We start from the raw sequence: 21,114 nt of genomic DNA, 5'->3' as shown, positions 1-21,114 counted from the left end.
AACCCATTGCTGTCAAGTCGAATTCTGACCCTATAGGTCAGAGTAGAACTGCCCCACGGAGTTTTCAAAACTGTAAATCTTTACAGAAGGAGACTGCCACATCTTTCTCCTGCAGAGCAGCAGGTGGGTTCTAACTGCCAACCTTTCAGTTAGCAGCCAAGCTGTTAATCACTGCACCACCAGGGCTCCTTTAATTCATACTGCTGCATATTTATTTAGGAGACATATACAAGTATGTGCTGCAACTACACGACCGTGCAATATCTAAAACAGTGACACTCAGAGAATAAGTGAATTAAAAAAATGACCCAAGATTGAATAAGTCAGCTCTCCACTGGCAAACATCCTGAGGCAGACAAATTTAATATTAAAAAATATATTTGCTTTTATGTGCTTTTTTTCCCCAAAAACTAACACTTCAAATGACACAGAGCAATATCAAGAAAAAATATACGTCCTTTCCAGTTCTACCCCCTTGAGGAAACTAGCATTGGTTAACGGTGTTTACTCGTCTTTCCGTGCTTTTTATCTATGCTGATACTCATATTATACATATTGGTATGTTGTCATAGGGTTGTTCCTTTTACAGATCATTGTCAAACTTAACATATTATTATGCATCTTTTCTCATCTTTCAGATCAATACTTACATATAAAACATCCATTTTATAGCATAATGCTCCACTGTATGAATATACCATAATTTCGTCCTTCATTTCCCGATTGATGTACATTTGGATTTATTTCAATTTTCTGCTGTTTCTAAATATGGCAGTGATACACATCTTCATTCATGTGTCCTTGTGGACTGGCTTTGATTTCTGTGGACCAGATTCCTGGAAGTGGGTCAAAGGGTCAATGCTTTCTTACACAGCCCATGAGCAGATAACCTCAATTCATTCCATTCATTCTAAAATATTCACTTCCTTATTAAAATGTGTCAGTGAACTGATTCATTTTGTACTAGCACCTAACCCAGTGGTGCATGGTTGATAAACAGGAGTGTGTTTTCTCCTTTAGGGGTATTTGGTGAGCTGGATCTTCATGGAATTCCACGTTCAATATATAAAACTAAGCTTTCAGAAACTGCAGAGGCAGGTTCCAAAGCCCTGTCTCTGGTGGATGCTGTGGATTGGCAGGTAAAGGAAACATGTGGTTGAAAGTGCATACACACAGTGGGTCAGCTTAAAAAGATGGCATTTATCTTATCAAGTGATGAACCAGGAGAGAAATGTGTATTTTACCATCAGTTTGCTCTCAAAAAGCTGACCTGACAGCAGGTATTTAAAACTCGTGATCTCAAATGTCCTTGAGAATATGTGAAAATCATTATGTGTATATTAGTCATGAAAGAAAAGTATGAAAGTTTTGGGTGAAAAATATTTTTATTATAAATCCTTACAAAACAGGAAATGAGAATACATTTTATTGTTATCTTGATTACCTCTTTGCTTCTACTTTGTGATTTTACATGTTAAGAAGTTGGAAAGAAAGCAAATCCTGTTGTCCAGGGATATTTAAATAATGCCTATTAAATGAGAGATTTTGGTAAAATATGAATAGTGGCAATTCCCATCCATATTATACTCATAAACGTGTACAGGTCATAGATACCACGTTTTACCAATATGCTGCTTATTACCAAAGGATCAGGAAGGTGGATGAATTCAACCTCCAGTCTCTCAGATCTCCGCCAGCTTCCTTCTGATGAAGATGAACTGTAGGGTCTCAGAACAAAGAAAGCCTTAGTCTGAACAAATCAATACAAATCATTAAAACATATGGGTTTGCTCTCCTAATGTGGTTGAAAATTGGTAAATAGGAAGAGAATTTATTGGGTTGTATTATAATCCGTTTATAAAATATTCTAATTTTGTGATAGTTCAAGTGCGATTACTTTTTTAAAAGAGAGAGTGATTAATTAAAGGATTTCAATATCCGTATTATTTATCCAGTTAATATTTTCTAAATGCCTGCTGCAGATCAGACATTTTTCCAGGCATTGGAGGTTCAGTGGTAAAGAAACTGATCTTGCTATCATGTAATTTGCATTAGTGTTAAAGAGGCTGACTAAATGAACAAATGTATATGCATGTGATGAAAGAAATAAAATGGGCAGTGTCCTGGTAGGTATGGCAGATAACATTAAACACAGTGGCCAGAGAAAACCTCTCTCAAGGGTGACATTTGAGCAGAGACATGGATGACAAGGAGGAGCATAGTATACAAAGATTAGATCCTGGGTCTTGGCCTTGCCCTTTAACTTTTCTCTGCCTTTGCCACCTTTCAGAAATACCAAGTGATAGTTAATTGAGTAAAGGAAATTGGGAAAAAAAAATTTCAAGTTTTAAGAATATGCCTTGACCAGTGTTTAATAAAAATATGAATATATTTGCTTTGATATATGTAATTATTTAAAAATGTATTTTGCTATAATTCCTTTAAATGATATAATTGAAATTTAAGAAAATGCAGAAACAATTAAAAATTTAGAATTCTTAATATCAAGCACATTTATTTTTAGAGACCTAAATGTACAGTTTATTCTTTTTTATAATACCATGATTGCTAATCAGATATAAATTAAGTGAAAATTATTTAATAGTTATTACTAAGAAATAGAAACCTATTTAAACAACTCTTCTTGAATTTGGCACTTGAATTTTTCTAAGGAGGGTGATGAGATTGTGATAACAACCACAAGCTATGATTCCCAGCAGACAGAAACCAGAAGTATCGTAAAAATTCTGCACGACCACAAAGTTCTCATTCTCAATGATACTCTGTCCTATACTCACCTTGGTAAGTGGCTGCTCTTTGCCAAGTAGGTACATAATTAAAATGCCTTTAAATATTCACATTTCTAGTGCTCTCTCCCTTAATTAAAATTATTGGACAGAACATTTCACAAATATATTTCCCAGGAACGTTTTACTCAGGTTTGCACTGGTACCCAAGTACCACTACTGCTTCTGTGCTGACTTCTAACAGTCCCTACGGTATACATTTATTCATTCAGCAAATACTGAGTTACTCCTACATGCTAGGGAGCAGGAAACGAAGCTAATGTGGTCCTTGCCTTGCTGTTCGTCTCTTTATTTATGGCACTACACTGTAAATATCTGTTTATTCATTGGTCTCTTGCACTGAACTGTGATCTTCTCAAGAACACAGATGTGCCCCAGTCTCATTGTAAATGTTCAATAAGTATTGATTGAATTACTTTACCCTTGCTTTTTATTTACCAAGGTTGTAACCTTTTAATTACAATTTTAATCAGTCACTTCTAAAAGAATATGTAGACTTGGATTATTGTGATTTTTCTTGATGATACTGATTCAACTAAAAAAATATATTGTAAATGATTGAGCAAAGTGAACTAAGATGTTTAAAGAAAATAAATTTTTTCTCCAATCTGTATTTGAAATTGGCAACCAGGGGGATATAAATGTATTTGACTCTCTTCTTTCTGAATTTACATAATGTAAAGAGATGATTTGAGTTAAAAAAAAAAACATTTCTTTTATTAGCAGGGTAATTATTTTCCTCTTAGCTGAAGGCTTTTTGAGAGGTCTTCAGTTTTTTGTTTTTTAGTTTCGTAACCTTTGCAAATCCTTTAAAATGTAAACATACAGATTGTGTCTGACATACTACTACTATTTCTAAAGAGTTGAGATTGATACAGAATATGCATTAGGGAAAGTGGAGCAAACCACGGTTTAGGCTGCAGGAAAGATAAAATTACCTGTGAGTTACTGATTCCTCACATGACCTGACCGTGGACTAATTCTTTTACTTCTTTGCCTCATTTCCTCATCCATTAAAATTACAAAAAGCTTCTCAACTTACCGTGCAACAGTGTTCCCATGTATAATTTGAAGTGATTGAAAACCACCTTCAAGATCTGTTAAGCAATCATTTCATAATTACTGATTATAATAATCTTTTTGGCATAAATAGAAGAAATTTTTTTTGTTATGTTTCAGTGTATGGATTTAAAGATACCATACTTTCAGTCTGACATCTATCTGTGTTTAAACATGCAAATCTGATCAATTCTTGAGTTTGTATTGACTTTTGGACTAATAGAAAGTTCTTAACCTTATGACCTGCAAAGAATCTAATAAAGACAATGGTTTCTCAGCATTGGTAATAATGTAGCTGACCTTCTGTTGCAGCTGAAAAATACCACATCCCTGGCACGGGTCAGAGCTACACACTAGCAGCTGATGTTGGGATACTGAGTAGAAACATCAAAATCATTGGTGAAGATTACCCAGGTTGGGTCAAGGAGTCTTTTGGTGCACGAGTCCTGATCAGCTCATTTACTGAAAATATGATGACATTTAGAGGTTGGTACAAATTCCGTTATTTCTTCTAAATGAAATGTAAAATGATCTCTTATATTTTTAGGAAGTCTTTAAGGATTCTCACTTTTTTATAGGCCCACATGGAAAAACAGCCGTGACAGGGATTATGTAGCCCAGGTACTACCTTCCCATCAGATTCCCTAACATCACTGGGAATTATTTTATCTTGATAAACTCTAAGAATTATCAAATTGACAGTGACTTTAAATAACAGCTAGGCCTGCCTTGTAGTCAAACATAAGCCTTTTTATAATAACTACAACAGATCATCTGCTAGTTCTGTTTTGTTTTAAGGAAAATTTCAAACATCTACCCAGTGGCGTAGTGGTTAAGTGCTACGGGTCGCTATGAGTCGGTATCGACTCGACAGCAGTGGGTTACCCGAAAAGGAGAAAATAGTGTAATGAATCCTACTGTGCCCATTGCCAGTTTCAACAATTATGAACTTTGGCTAATCTTATTTCATCTATACTTCTGCCCATTCTTTTCAAGCCTCTGTATTATTTTGAAGCAAATATTTCATCTATAAATATTTCAGTAGATAATGCTAAAAGATTTTTTTAAAAATGTATCTACAGTACAAATATCAGACCTAAAAAAATGATAACAATAATTGTTTATTATCAAATGATTGTTTAAATTTTCCCAGTTGTTTTCTTCCTTCCTTTGTTCGTTCCTTCTTTCCTTTCTTCCTTCATTCTTTCTTTTGTAGTCTATTTGTATAAAAAAAATCCATGTTGCAGTTGATTATGAATTTTAAGGCTCTTTGATTCATTTCTCTTTACTTTCAATTTACTTATAAGGAACCTAGGTCACTTATACAATAGGTTTTCAAACAGTCTGGAATTTAGTGATTGCATGCCTAGAATTTAAATTGTTCCTCTCTACCTTGAATTTCCCATGTGTGGGTAGTTAAGAACTACAGGCTTGTTGAGATTCAGGCCCAGTTTTTAGGCAAGACCTCTGCATAGGTGGTAGAGTATTTTCCATCAGTAGACACATAATGTCTAATGTGTCTACTAAATGCCATTAATGATCATTGCCTGAACCCAATAAACCACTGGGGTTTAAAATGGTGAAGTTCTAATTCTATCGTTGCTTTCTCATTTTTAACCTGGAATACTTCTATAAAGAGACATTTCCTAAACAACTTTTTGACTACCCTAAAGGACAGTTCATATAGGAAAGGCTGGGAAAAAAAATGCTTGATTCCTTCCTCTTATTTACTAGTTTTCATAATAATAAGTTGAACCAGGAATTTTTGTTTGTTTTGTTATTAGTATCATTGGGAGCTCATGGATTTAAAAATATTTATGTGTTCTAATCCATTGTGGTTATTAATCTTATATTGCTCAAAATGCCTCCTTGTTGGCCTTTGGAACCTTTTCATGTTGATGCCTAAATTCTTTGGACATGACTAATTTATTTTTTTAGCCTCTTCACTTTTTAACATAACAAGCATATATTGTAAACTTTTTCTGAGACTGGGAATCAGTCTTTCCTCCAGGTAACCCTGATCTTTTTTGTAGAAGCTGGTATTTGTATTCCACAATGTAGGTACCAGGGGCAAATCATCCATTCTTGTATTAAACTTCTTCAACTGGTTCTCACTTGTTCTCAATACTGCCTATTCCACTGTCTTAGTTACCTAGTGCCACTATAACAGAAATATCGTAAATGAATGGCTTTAACAAAGAGCAATTTATTCTGTCACAGTCTGAGGCTAGAAGTTCAAATTCAGGATGCCAGCTCCAGGGAAAGGCTTTCTCTCTCTGTTAGTTCTGGGGGAAGGTCCTTGTCACCAGTCTTCCCCTGGTCTGGGAGCTTCTCAGCACAGGGATCCCAGGACCAGAGGACATACTTCACTCCTGGCACTTCTTTCTTGGTGGCATGAGATCCCTATCTTTCTGCTCAATTCTCCCTCCTTTTATCTTTTGTAAGACAAGAAGTGATGAGGAACTCCCCTTACTTTGGAACAGGGCTGTGACCTGAGTAAGGGTTTTGCATCCCAACCTAATCCTCTTTAACATAACCTAATCTTGCCTCATTAACCACAGGCAGAGATTAGGATTTACAACACATAGAAAAATTACATCAGATCACAAAATGGTATACAACCGCACGAAATTGGGAATCATGGCCTAGCCATGTTGATACACATTTTGGGGGAATGCAATTCAATCCACGATATTTGCAACAACTCTAATTTTAGGAAATCTTTATATTGAGCAAACAACTACCCCATTATAATCTTTACTTATTGATCAAAATCTGCCAACAGAAGTTTAACTGATGATTATGATCATGACATATGATCCCAGGCACTGTGTTGAACATTTAACATGTATTATCTCATTTAATCTTCAAAATGCTATGGTAAAAATTTCCCCCTTTTAAAGATAAAGAAATAAATGGTCAGAAAGGTAAAGGTGCTGTGGCCTTGAATACTAATCCACGTCTGTCTTACTTCAAATCCCATCATGATTCCCATGATAACCTTTTGTTGCTCCTATCAATTTTTTTGTGATGTGAGTTAAAAAAAACACACCTGTACCTTTTTTAGGCCCAGGTGATCTGTAGTGACCATCTCTTCTGTGTCTCTGTCTTACTATTCTTGTGCTCCCCACCATGTATCCACTCGCTGGCCCATGGATTCCCATACAGAATTTTCCCTTCTTGTACAAAATAACTCTTCTATGCTGCATTCTACTAGATGCCAGTTTTTGAAACAAGGAGTGTTCTCTACTGCTATTTTCTAGCACTGAAACTGTGTTTCAGTTTCCCCATCTAGAAGATAAGATAGTAAAAGTTCATAACTCACAGGATGCTTTAAACAGAATTAAGCCACACATTACCTGTTAAGTGCTTAATACAGCACTTGGCAAATAGCTATCTCTCATGGATTGCTATTGCTGCAATTACTAAACTATGAATTTGCCCCTTGCTTACCTCGATAGCACTTGTGACAAGCTGACCATAAGATACTTTGCTCTGTACAGCCTGAAAGAAATGATATAAAGATATCAGAATTGAAATGTCAGGTCAATTATACCTTGTGCCTGATGTCATACATTCTCAATGGGGGCAATATCACCCCCCAGTATGGTAAAAATTGGCTCTTGAGGGACAGAAAAATTTAGATGTTACAACAGTTTTTGACCTTTCAAAGGGCCACCATACGTTAAGAGATATACAATATACTAATGGCATTAAAATTTCATGGAAGGGGGGGTGATTAGGAGAAAAAAGTCTAAAAGGACACCTCAAGGGAGCAATGAAAAAAGGTTGAGAAATACTGCCTTATCTGGATAAAAGGAGCAAAGAAAAAGCAATTAATGACATTTCCATGAAAATTTTGAACAACTTTCTGTAGGTTTTCAAGAATTATGTATTGTTTTCAGGAAAAAAAAATGTTAATCTTTTTTCTCCTCTAGGAAAAGCAAGAATAAGTAACGTTGAATTTTATCACAGTGGTCAGGAAGGCTACAGGGATAGCACAGACCCAAGATACACTGTAACGTTTCTTAACCTGGGACAGGTTTGTACTTCATTCTGATTGTTCCATGTATTCAAAATAAAATCATTTGATTTCTATTTTACATTCATCTAACTTTACTAAATAATCATATCTTAAAACTGCTAAAACTGTAATACAATATAATCTAACTTTCTTGGATGCATTTCCCATTAATCTTTTTGACTCATAGCTGCAGTTGATTCCACCCATTTCATGTACTTATTTAAGGTCGGTGAAAGAACCATAGAAAAAGTAACACAGATAAAAATATAAATGCATCAGAGTTTCTTTTTAAAAAAACTGCATTTAAAATAAATATGTTTTTGCTTTATTTCATCATGAAGTCAAGGTATATGTAAAGTTCCCATGTGGAAAAGACCTACTGAGAAAACATCTCCTTTAATAGAAAGTAAATTGAATATTTGTCAAGGGTTATCTTCTGAAAATCATCCTACTTCAAACATTTTCCTTTAAATAAGTTTTAATTTTACTTTCAAAATATTCAGAGTCCTGATGTTTTATAGATTCAAGAACATGGCTCATCTTATATTCGAGGCTGTGCTTTCCACCATGGCTTTTCCCCAGCAATTGGTGTGTTTGGGACTGATGGATTGGACATAGATGATAACATCATTTATTTTACAGTGGGGGAAGGTAATGTAATAATATTTTGGTCCAAATCGCACATATTTCTGAAGCAATCTGATCTGTAAACTCTAGAGTTGTGCTGTGTAATTGATCTTTCTACAAGGATGGAAATATTCTATATCTGCACTGTCTAATATGGTAATTAAGAAGCCCCATGTGACAGTTGAGCACTTGAAATGTTGCTACTGTGATGGAGGGACTGAATTTTTCATTTTAATTGTGCTTAATTCAGATTTAAATAAATAGCCACAGGTGGTTATGGCTACCCTGTTGGACAGTGCAGCCCTCAAACACAGAAGAATTATTACCAGACTCTGATTACATGTGAGTTCTCTAGGCAATAATAGCTTAAATTACTGTTACTTTTAAATAATATATCAATAACAAAGATTATTAATAAAGGCTGTTATTTTATAAAAAAATTATATACAACTTTAGACCTTTCTTGAATGTCAAATATAAAGCATAGTGAAAACTTATTTCACGTATGTAAAAATCCTGTGTGTTAAAATCTGAGGTGGAACCCATGAACCCACATATTTCACAAGCACCCCAGGGGATTCTGATTCAGGTGGTATATTAAAGAGGCAGAATCTCACTATGAACAGTCATAGGGCTCACTCTAAAATCTAAGGGGGTCATTTGTCAAGCAAATCTAGCAAAATAATTTCATGGAAAAATTGAAGACATTCTTCATAGTATACATTACAAATTTACATCTGTATTTTGGGGCACACTCGCTCTTTCTCTTTATTTTTAACAGGAATAAGAATATGGGGGGATGCCAACAGAGTCCGAGGGAATTTGGTTTCACTTTCGGTTTGGCCAGGAACCTATCAGGACAGAAAAGATTCAAGTTCAACTCTCTGGCACGCAGCAATTGAGGTAGTGCTAACAAGTTTATAATTGCCTTCCGCAGATTATAGTTTCTGCAGAAATTGTAAATTTCAAAACGTTATTGGAAATTATTTGCTCTGTAGATAAAACTGGCGAAAATGGGGCATCCAAAGGAGTGAATGTACTTTCTTAAAAGATACGAGCTCCACTTGTTGGTGTTAGGTGCCCTGGAGACCCCACTGGTGGCGACCCCATGTAAAAAGCAGAACTGCCCCCCAAGGCTTTCTTGGCTGTAATCTTTATGGAAGCTGATCACTAATTCTGGGTGGGTTTTAACTTCTAACCCTTCATTTAGCAGCTGAGCTCTTGACTGTGCCACCAGGGCTGTACTGACTGTTGGATTTTCTTTCTATTGATGTCCTTTTTTTTTTTTTTAGTAGTTTTTATTTCCTTGCTTCTTCAGCATTATTCAACACTTCAGAATTCTGATTTCAGAGTCTCTCAATTGCTATAGGGTTGCTATGAGTCGGAATCGATTCTACGGCAATGGGTTTGGTTTCTGTTGCTAGCTAAGTGCCTTGAACGTATTAACTTTCTGAATTTAGTTTCCTTCCTCATATGAACAATTAGAAGGATAGAATATAGAATGTCTAAAATTCCTCCCTCATCTCAAATTGTATTGATTCTATATTCAAGGGTATTTACACTTATCCGATATTACTATTTGGGCCCTTCTCGGTTCCTATAAGGAGTCCTGGTGGTGCAGTGGTTAAGAGCTATGGCTGCTGACGAAAAGGTCGGCAGTTCAAATTCACCAGCTGCTCCTTGAAAACCCTATGGGGCAGTTCTGCCCTGTCCTACAGGGTCGCTGTAAGTCAGAATCAACAGACGTCAATGGGTTTGGTTTTTTTGTTTGTTTGTTTTGGTTCCCAGGACGTTTCTTCAATTACTGTAGGTCTTTATTTAGATATGAAGCAAGACTGAAACCCAAAACCAAATCCACTGCCATTGAGTCGATTACAACTCATAGCAACCCTATAGGACAGAGCAGAACTGCCCGATAGGGCTTCCAAGTCTGTAAATCTTTACAGGAGCAGACTGCTACATCCTCCTCCTGAGCAGCAGCGGGTGGGTTTAAACCGCCGACCTTTCAGTTCGCGGTTGAGCACTTTAACCACTGCACTACCAGGGCTCTGAAGCAAGATTACAAGCAAGAAAATAGAATAGGAAAAAGGATTTGGAGGAGAAGATAGTTTCCTCTTGTTTTCATATTATTTACATATCCATAACAAAGAAAAGGAATATAGGACTCTTCAAAAGTGGCATAAGGATCGTTTTGTTTTTGCGTAACGGTTTTATTTATAATTACCTTAAAGTGAAATCTGAAAGCCTGAAACTTAGAATACACTTATAAGGTCAAAATGTTCTCTTTTAATCTGTTTATAGGTGTGAGAATGCAGTAAAATGCCAATTCCAAACCTTTAAAGTTAATTTCTTTTTATAACTTTTGAAAGAAAATGGTGGTCATTGTACATTTATGGATTCCATTTGACACTATTTTTATCATAATCTTTAAAAATGAGGCTATTTAATTTGTTTTAAATGATTGAGACTTTTGGCTGTTTTGCTGACATGGAAGGGAAGAATTAACCCCTCTTTTTATACTTTTACTTCCTACCACTTTGGCTTAGTTTATGAAGTCAAATTGTTATGCAGTTACCCAACATTCGTGCTAACCTAGCTTTTGACTACAGAAGATTTTATTTAAACTAGTGAATGGCATTATTGAATCTTATGGTCGTTTTCTTAATCAAATTGTTAACAGAATATAACAAAAAACAGTGATAAAATAGTTATAATCTTGCTATAATACATTTGTTCTGTAGCTTATAAATATTAAACTATACCCAGTAGATTCTGTGGCTGAAATGAAAAATAGTCTCTTTGGCACAGTTTTCTAACAAAGTCCAGCATATAGTACCTAGTGATGATTTTACATCAAAAACCTAATGTAATTTTTTTCTAAATCTTATTTTGTTATTGAGAATATAGACAGCAAAAGATACACCAACAGTTTCTACATGCTCAATTTAGTGACATTGATTACATTCTTTGAGTTGTGCAACCATTCTTACCTTCCTTTTCTGAATTGTTCCTGCCTCATTAACATAAACTTACTGGGTCCTAAGGTTCCTATCTAATCTTTTCAATTGCTGTTGTCAATTTGATCTCATAGAGATAGTTCTTATAACAGGATAATGCTCAAGGCAGATCATTTTTACTAGTTAAGCTAAACTATTGTTTGGTTTTCAGATGACTTCAAGGGATATTTTTGGATTAAGGTTTAAAGATTTTATCACGGTAATAGTTGCAGGGGTTCATCCACCCTCTATGGCTTCAGAAAGTCTAGAGTCCATGAAAATTTGAAATTCTGTTCCGTATTTTCCCCTTTTGATCAGGATTTTCTATGGACTCTTTGATCAAAATGTCCAGTAATGGTAGCCAGACACCATCCAGTTCTTCTGGTCTCATGCCAAAGGAGGCAATTGGGCCTAACATAATTTTAATATTTCATTTGTACTATGTTAAAATGTACCAATGGCACTGGGTACTGGGTATGTTGGAATGAGGTGAGTGATGAATTAAATTTTTCCTTTTGAAAGTATAGTCATAATTAAATGTTTTCCTATGTATATTACAAACATGCTATCATTGTATAATTGTTTGTGAAATAGCCTAACCCAAAGCATTTTCTTTATCGTTTCACTAGATAAATAGAGGGACCAACACAGTCTTACAAAATAATGTAGTTGCTGGATTTGGAAGGGCAGGCTACCGCATTGATGGTGAATCTTGCTCAAGTAAGTCTTTTGGAGTAAAATAACTAAAACTAGGATATAACTTGCCCGCATTTGTTAGAAATCAATAACTACTGTTCATCAGTTCAATATGTGTTATCTCTTTCTTCTGGTTACTAAAAAACTCAACAAGCTCAATTATTTCTAGATAACATTTAGTCAAAAGAAAAATGGATAGGCTTTTAAAGATAACTTTGTTTTTCAAGTTTATTATCTAAAACTATACCTAACAACTTCAATTCTTGATTCAGTTGGTATTTGAACGGTATCATATCCCACTACCACTTTCATTTTATTTTTTAAACTAGAGCCTGTATAATCCCTCCCTCATCTAAAATTGTTATGATTCTATATTTAGGGTTATTTACATTCTAAACGGTACTTCTAAGCATAGAGATGCATGTCTATAGGAATATGCCATTATTCTGTGTTAGGAGTTGAATCTACTCAACAGCAAAGGTTTTTTTTTTTTTTAATTTATATGTTAAAAACTGCTAGCATGAAAAAGTCAAAGGATATGAACAGACAGTTCTCAGGTATATTTCCCTGCAGCAGATTAGTAAAAATCAAGAAATAACTGAACAGCTAATCTCTTAGCCAGGCTATTGGGAAACAGGAACATTTACACATGGCTGGCTAAAGGACAAAATGGTATATAACCCCTACCTAGAAGAATCTAGTAATATCTGCCAAAAGTACAGGTACATTTACCTTTGACTCAGCAATCCCACCTCTGATAATCTAGCTAAGAGTTGACTCTACGAATTTAGAAAATTATTTGTGAGCAAGGTTATTCATCCCATCATTGTCTGCCCTAGCTGAAAACCACCATGTGTCTAATCATGGTAAACTAGTTGTATAAACTTGATAAAGCCAGACAGTGAAGCACTTGTTGTTGTTCTCGTTAGGTGCTGTTGAGATGATTCCAATTCGTAGTGACCCTATGTACAACAGAAGGAAACACTACCCGGTCCTACACCATCCTCACTATCGTTGTTATGCTTGAGCCCAGTGTTGCAACCACTGTGTCAGTCCATCTCATTGAGGGTCTTACTCTTTTTTGCTGACCTTCTACTTTAAACAAGCATGATGCCCTTCTCCAGGGACTGATCCCTCCTGATAACATATCCAAAGTATGTGAGACATAGTCTCACCATCCTTGCTTCTGAGGAGCATTCCATTTGTACTACTTCCAGAACAAATTTTTTCATTCTTTTGGCTATTGTTGTTGTTGTTGTTAGGTGCCGTCAAGTCACTTCCGACTCACAGCAACCCTCTGTACAACAGATTGAAATACTGCCCATTCCTGCACCATTCTCACCATCCTTGCTATGTTTGAGCCCATTGTTGCAGCCAGTGTGTCAGTCCATCTTGTTGAGGGTCTTCCTCTTTTTCACTGACCTCTAATTTACCAAGCAGGATATCCTTCTTCAAGGACGGATTCCTCTTGATAACATGTCTCGCCAACCTTGCTTCTGAGGAGCCTTCTGGTTATACTTCTTCTGAGTTTGATTTGTTTGTTCTTTAGGCAGTCCATGCTACATTCAATATTCTTCGCCAACACCACAATTCAAAAGCATCAATTCTTCTTCAGTCTTCCTTAGTCACTGTCCATCTTTCACATGTGTATGAGATGATTGAAAACACCATTGCTTGGGTCAGGTGGACCTTAGTCTTAAAGATGACATCTTTGCTTTTCAACACAATGCAGTGTGTCTTTTGATTTCTTGACTGCTGCTTCCATGAGTGTTGATTGTGGATCCAAGTAAAATGAAATCCTTGACAACCTCAGTCTTTTCTCCATTTATCATGATGTTGCTTATTGGTCCAGTTGGGAGGATTCTTATTTTATTTATGTTGAGGCGTAATCCATACTGAAGGCTATGGTCTTCGATTTTCATCAGCAAGTGCTTCAAGTCATCTTCACTTTCAGCAGGCAAGGTTGTGTCATCTGCATAATGCAGGTTGTTAATGAGCCTTCCTCCAATCCTGATCCCAATTCTTCTTCATAGAGTCCAGCTTCTTAGATTATTTGCTCAGCATACAGATTGAATAGGTATGGTGAAAGGATACAACCCTGATACACACCTTTCCTGACTTTAAACCAATCAGTATTCCCTTGTTCTGTTTGAATGACTGCCTCTTGATTCATGTAGATTTTTCATGAGAACAATTAAGAGTTCCGGAATTCCCATTCTCCATAATGTTAATCATAATTTGTTATGAACCACACAGTTGAATGCCTTAGTATAGTCAAGAAAACACAGGTAAAAATCTTTCTGGTATTCTCTGATTTCAGCCAAGATCCATCTGACATCATCAGTGATATCCCTGGTTCCATGCCCTCTTCTAAATGCAGCTCGAATTCCTGGTAGTTCCCTGTTGATATACTGCACAGCTGCTTTTGAATGATCTTCAGCAAAATTTTGCTTGCATGTGATATTAATGGTATCGTTTGATAATTTCCACATTCTGTTGGATCACCTTTTTGGGAATAGGCATAAATATAGATCTCTTCCAGTCAGTTAGCCAGGTAGCTGTCTTCCAAATTTCTTGGCATAGACGAGTGAGCAATTCCAGCTCTGCAACCATTTGTTGAAACATTTCAATCGCTATTCTTTCAATTCCCAGAGCCTTGTTTTTTGCCAGTGCCTTCAGAGCAGCTTGGACTTCTTCCTTCAGTACCATAGGCTCCTGATCATATGTTATTTCCTGAAATAGTTGAATATTGAACAACTGTTTTTCGTATAGTGACTCTGTGTACTCCTTCCATCTTCTTTTGATGCTTCCTACATTTTTTTATATTTTCCCCATAGAATCCTTCAGTATTGCAACTCAAGGGTTGAGTTTTTTCTTCAGTTCTTTCAGCTTGAGAAATGCTGAGTGTGTTATTCCCTTTCTACCTCCAGGTCTTTCCACATGTAATCATAACACTTTACTTTATCTTCTCAAGCCACTCTTTGAAATCTTCTGTTCAGCTCTTTTCGTCATTTTTTCCTTTTGCTTTAGCTACTCGACATTCAAGAGCAAGTTTCAGAGTCTCTCCTGACATCCATTTAGGTCTTTTTTTCCTTTCCTGTCTTTTTAATGGCCTCTTGCTTTTTTGATGTATGATGTCCTTGATGTCATTCCACAACTCTTTTGGTCTTTGGTCATTAACGTTCAGCGCATCAAATCTATTCCTGAGATGGTCTCTAAATTCAGGTGCCATATATTCAAGATTGTACTTTGGCTCTCGTGGACTTGTTCTAATTTTCTCCAGTTTCAACTTGAACTTGCATGTGAGTAATAATTGATGGTCTGATGGAAACCCTGGTGGTGTAGTGGTTAAGTGCTATGGCTGCTAACCAAGAGGTCAGCAGTTCAAATCCACCAGGCGCTCCTTGGAAACTCTATGGAGCAGTTCTACTCTGTCCTATAGGGTCGCTATGAGTCGGAATCAACTCAACGGCAGTGGGTTTGTTTGTTTTTTTTTTTGGATCTGCAGTCTGCCCCTGGTCTTGCTCTGACTGGTGGTATTGAGCTTTTCCATCATGTCTTTCCACAGATGTAGTCGGTTTGATTCCTGTGCGAGGTCCACATGAACAGTCATTGTTTATTTTGGTGAAAAAGGTATTTGCAATGAAGAAGTCATTGGTCTTGCAAAATTCTATCATGCTATCTCTGGCATTGTTTCTGTCACCAAGGCTATATTTTCCAACTGGCACTAGTTTTTAACCCTTCTTCTTTGTTTCCAGTTTTTGCATTCCAATCACCAGTAATTATCAGTGCATTATGATTGCATGTTTGATCAATTTCAGACTGCAGAAGTTGGTAAAAATCTTCAATAAATTAGAATAATAGTCATATTAACTGGTCTTCCTTGTAGGTATATGGGTATTATCCTATCACTGACAGCATTGTACTTCAGGGTACATCTTGAAATGTTCTCTTGGATGATGAATGCGATGCCATTCCTCTTCAAGTTGTCATGCCCAAAATAGTAGTAGACCATATGGTTTTCCAATTCAAAATGACCAATACCAGTCCATTTCAGCACACTAATGCCTAGGATATCAATGTTTATGCATTCCATTTCATTTTCTATGATTTCCAATTTTCCTAGAGTCATACTTCGTACATTCCAGGTTCTGATTATTTCTTCTCATTTTGAATCATGCCACATCAGCAAATGAAGACCCCGAAAGCCTGACTCCATCTACGTTATTAAGGTCAACTTCACTTTGAGAAGGCAGCTCTTCCCCAGTCATATTTTGAGTGCCTTCTAACCTGAGGGTCTTATCTTCCAGCACTATATCATACAATGTTCCACTGCTATTCATAAGGCTTTCACTGGCTAATTCTTTTCAGAAGTAGACTGCTGGGTCCTTCTTCCTAGTCTGTCATAGTCTGGAAGCTCAGCTGAAACCCATCTGCCAGGGGTGATGCTGCTGGTATTTGAATACTGATGGGATGGCTTTAAGCATCATAGCAACACACAAGCCCCAACAGTACAACAAACTGACAGACACATGGGCAGTGGCAGTCCGTGGTATATTCAATATTCTTTGCCAACACCATAATTCAAATGCATCAGTTCTTCTTTGGTCTTCCTTATTCATTGTCCAGCTTTCACATGCATATGAAGCAATTGAAAACACTGTGGTTTGGGTCAGGTGCCCCTTAATCACCACCATGAGTGACCCTGCTGGTATTTGAATACTGGTGGTATGGCTTCCAGCATCATAGCAACATGCAAGCCCCTGCAGTACAACAAACTGACAGACTCGTGGGGCATTGAAGCAGTAGACCCTTCTATAAAAATAGTGAATAAGAGCTATGTGTGTTGATGTGGCAGTATCTCCAGAATATTCTTAACTGATAAATAGAGGATGCAGAACTGTGTATATGATACTGTTTTGCATATATTCTGTTTTGTGGAAAAAAAAAGAAGAAAATAATATATTGATATATGTTTGTTTTTACATATATATATATATATATATATACAGTTCTCTGCCTTCATCTTCTTGGAGAAACAAGGCACTTTATGTGGGTTATCTTGCTTCATCTTGAAATAAACCTGGTTAGGCATTAAAACTTTTTACACATGAGGAAACTGAGATTCTAAAAGGTTCAACAACTTTCCCAAGACCATACGTACATTAATTCAACAAATATTTAATGAGCCCCTATCTCTGCAATACCTTCTAGGCTCCAGAAATATTCTAGATGGTGAATGGGCTAAACACAGTGTTGTCTCTTAAATTTTACATCCTAGCAGGAAAGAGGAGATAGATAATACACAGATAAGTAATCAAAATATCAAATGAAAAAAATTTAATTGTAACGTAAAGTGACTAAGGTGCTACTTGGAGTTGGATAGTCAGGGAAGGCCTCCTAAGGAGGTGATGCTTAACTTGAAAATGGAATGACCAGAACAAGCTGGAACAAAAGGCATAATGTGAAACATTTCACTAAAACAGCGAGTAGTATTGTAGTGTTTTAAGTTTAGGCTTGTTTGAATCCAGATTCCATGCTTTTTCCGGTAAAATACATGTTTAGTTTAATCAGATGCAATAAAACAAGCTTTCACAAATGATTATACAGTTACTTTGAATAACAATGAATAGACAAATTAGAAAGGGTAAATAGTAAATAGAGAAAACCATGAATGGTAAAAAAAAAATTTTTTTGAGCCATAAAAATATTATTTTACATATATATATGTATAAAAAACCAAACCCATTGCTGTCGAGTCGATTCTGACTCATAGCAACCCTATAAGACAGAGTAGAACTGCCCCACAGGGATCCCAAGGAGCGCCTGGTAGATTCAAACTGCCAACTTTTTCGTTAGCAGCCATAGCTCTTAACCATTACCCCACCAGGATTTCCTATATATATACACATATATGTATATATATAATTCAGATGTAAGTTTTAACCAAATTATCAAGTATATATATATATATATATTAAGAATTTTATTAACTTTAACTGATACTTCATATTAAAATTATATAACATGACTTGTGATATTAATTCTGTGATCCTATATTTCCTTTCAAGGCCAGTCCAGTCGTATGGAAAAGTGGTTTGACAATGAAGCCCATGGAGGTTTATATGGTGTTTATATGAACGAAGACGGCCTTCCTGGATGTTCTCTGATACAGGGATTTACCATTTGGACATGCTGGGATTATGGAATTTATTTTCAGGTAAATGTGATCCATGATGGTGATTGTATATTTCCTTTTATGATTTCCTTAGTACTATGTAACCTACAAATTGTATTACAGACCACAGAGAGCGTGCGTATCTATAACGTGACCCTGGTTGACAATGGAATGGCCATTTTTCCAATGATTTACTTGCCAGCCGCTGTATCTCACAAAATTTCAAGTAAAAAAGTTCAAGTTAAGGTAAGATATGAGTACAGCCTCACTAAGGAGAAAGAAAAACTGAGTGGAAAACTATTATTCAAGAGCTAGTAAGAATGACCTCCTTAACTTCCACCCTCGGCTAGTCCACACCTTCACGCCTTTGCTCTCATTGCCCTCTGCCTGGAAGCTCTTCATCCCTCTCTGCACTGTCTCCTCCCTCCACCGTTCCTTGCTTATCACCTGCTCATCTTGCAGTGGTTAGTTAAATTTTTCACTTCTCGTATGAAACCTTTCCTGAACCCACTTAGGTCGTATTGATACTCCCTCCACTTTTGTTCCTATTGTACCCTGGACAGAGGTCCCTGGGTGGTGCAAAGAGTTTGCACTCGACTAGTAACCTAAGGGCTAGTGGTTCAAACTCACCAGCTGTGGTGCACAAAAAGGCCTGGTGATCTGCTTCTGTAAATGTTGCAGCCAAGAAACCCTATGGAGCAGTTCTAATCAGTAACACAAGGGGTCACCGTGAGCCAAAATTGACTCTATGGCACTGGGTTTGGTTTTGGTTGGTACCCTGGACATATTTCTGTGATAGAAACAGAACATGTCATTATATATAACTACGTATCTGTCATCCCCCTTCCATTCTGAATGCATTCCACTAAGGACAGAAATATTTATTTAATGAATGAGCTACTTCTTAAAACTACTAGTTGTTTTTTGCTGTAGTAGAATACAGCCTTATTCATTATTCTATTTTGATTTAGGAATAGCTATGATTAAAACTGTACTGTTTGACTTTTTTTTTAATAGAGTTCATTAATTGTTGGAAGCAGCCCTGCATTTAATTGCTCTGATGTCCTACGTAATGATGATCCTAATATAGAACTTACTGCTGCCCATCGGAGCTCTAGACCTCCATCAGGTGAAACTTTTGGAAACTTTAGTATTCATATGAATGTATACTCAAATTTCATTACTTTTTTTCTTTCCATAAAAGGTGGGAGAAGTGGCATTTGCTGGCCTACCTTTGCCTCAGCACATAACATGGCACCCCGGAAACCGCATGCAGGGATCATGAGTTACAACGCCATCAGTGGCCTTTTGGAAATCTCAGGTAAGTTTTAATATCATCTTTTGCTTAATTAAGTGCTATGAAGAATATGTAGAGTATTACTAATAATGTTTCATGGTTAGTAAAAAATAGTGATTTAAATGAAGTCTTATATGAAGCTGCTCAATATGACAAGCAAAGAAATCAGACATCAGAGTCAATTTCAAGAATGGTTCCCTGGCAAAATTCTTACATACTGAAGATTTGACATTTAATTTTCTTTCTAAAATATCATCAAAAACACTGATATAGTTATTTAATATTAATTCATTTCTATACTTTATAAAAACTGTCTCACATAAGGTTATAACCTTAAGAAACTCGAGTTCACAGAACATTAGATTGCCAAATTCCCACAGCTAGTGGCAGAGCCGGGATTAGAAACAAGGTCTCCTGACCCAAAATCCACTACTCTTTCACTGAAACAGGCTGCCTCCTTAGAAATGTAAACTATATATAAATTACTGTCATGAACACATAAACTATTTTTTCGTTTTATCCATTAATACCCTGTTCCATTCTCTATTCCTGTTTAGCAAATCTCCCTTCCAAGATAATTTTACCAATGTCTCTTCAAATAAAGCAGTTCAATAAATTAGACATTTAAGTTTTGAGATATTATTCTCAATGACTTTGAGTCCTAGAAGTGTGAAACATGGGACCATCATTTTTCAGGGTTACTGTTGACCTAATACCATCACAATTCACTCCCAGACATATCATTCTGGATCCTGCCAGTACATTTTAGCCAAATTCTGCAACTCTTTTGGTGTATAATTCCTTTCTTTTGACTTCACAATATTGTTCTCTGCAAAGAAGGCAAGGGAACAATAATGTCTTAATAATTTGCATAACAAATCACTCCCAAAATTTAGAAACTTTAAACATCTCATGATTAGCTCATGAGTCTGTGGATTGCAAATTGCTCAGCTGGGTGGCTTTCCTGCTCATTTCACCTAAACTTTTTCTTTAGATTGCTACCAGTTTACAGTGTGGCTAGGGGCTGGTTAGTTTGCCATAGCCTCGCTCCCATGTTTGGTGGTTGGTACTTGCAGATGGCTGGCACTGGGCATTGGTGGGGATGATGGGAGTGATAAAGCCACATGTGTCCAGCAAACTTGCCCAAGGTTATTCATATGCTGAAAGATACATAGTTTCCAAGAGCACCAAGAGAGAACAAACACTAATATGCAATTGCTTTTCAGATTTTTGTTAATGTCATGATTTCTATCCTCCCATTGGCCAAAGCAAGTCTACCACAAATGGTGGTAGACTTGCTAATATAAGTGGTAGACTTATCCACCACATCAAGTAAGAGCTCCATGTTCAAGGTAGTGCCAAAGGATGTGTTTGGTGAAATGTACATAAAATGAACCTGATTTTACCATTTTTTTCTATAGAAAATAATT

The 21,114-nt window shown here is 36.3% G+C and overlaps 1 protein-coding gene across 6 annotated transcripts in view; it reads left to right on the top strand.

Moving 5' to 3' along the window:
* Window positions 1-21,114, top strand: part of PKHD1L1 (PKHD1 like 1) — a 192,827-nt gene that overhangs the window by 145,193 nt on the left and 26,520 nt on the right. For 5 of the 6 annotated variants that reach the window (XM_049854577.1, XM_049854575.1, XM_049854578.1 and 2 more), the window contains 11 exons: window positions 1,021-1,139; window positions 2,673-2,802; window positions 4,179-4,352; window positions 7,805-7,908; window positions 8,412-8,541; window positions 9,299-9,420; window positions 12,143-12,233; window positions 18,281-18,429; window positions 18,511-18,633; window positions 19,405-19,516; window positions 19,592-19,708. In XM_049854577.1, coding sequence (XP_049710534.1) covers window positions 1,021-1,139; window positions 2,673-2,802; window positions 4,179-4,352; window positions 7,805-7,908; window positions 8,412-8,541; window positions 9,299-9,420; window positions 12,143-12,233; window positions 18,281-18,429; window positions 18,511-18,633; window positions 19,405-19,516; window positions 19,592-19,708 — 1,371 coding nt within the window. The remainder of the gene's footprint in view (window positions 1-1,020; window positions 1,140-2,672; window positions 2,803-4,178; window positions 4,353-7,804; window positions 7,909-8,411; window positions 8,542-9,298; window positions 9,421-12,142; window positions 12,234-18,280; window positions 18,430-18,510; window positions 18,634-19,404; window positions 19,517-19,591; window positions 19,709-21,114) is intronic. The other variant, XM_049854579.1, reaches the window with a different exon arrangement.

Source organism: Elephas maximus, chromosome 15, assembly GCF_024166365.1.
Source record: "Elephas maximus indicus isolate mEleMax1 chromosome 15, mEleMax1 primary haplotype, whole genome shotgun sequence".
NCBI classification, from domain to species: Eukaryota; Metazoa; Chordata; class Mammalia; order Proboscidea; family Elephantidae; genus Elephas; species Elephas maximus.
This window is presented reverse-complemented; position numbering and strand designations above follow the sequence as displayed.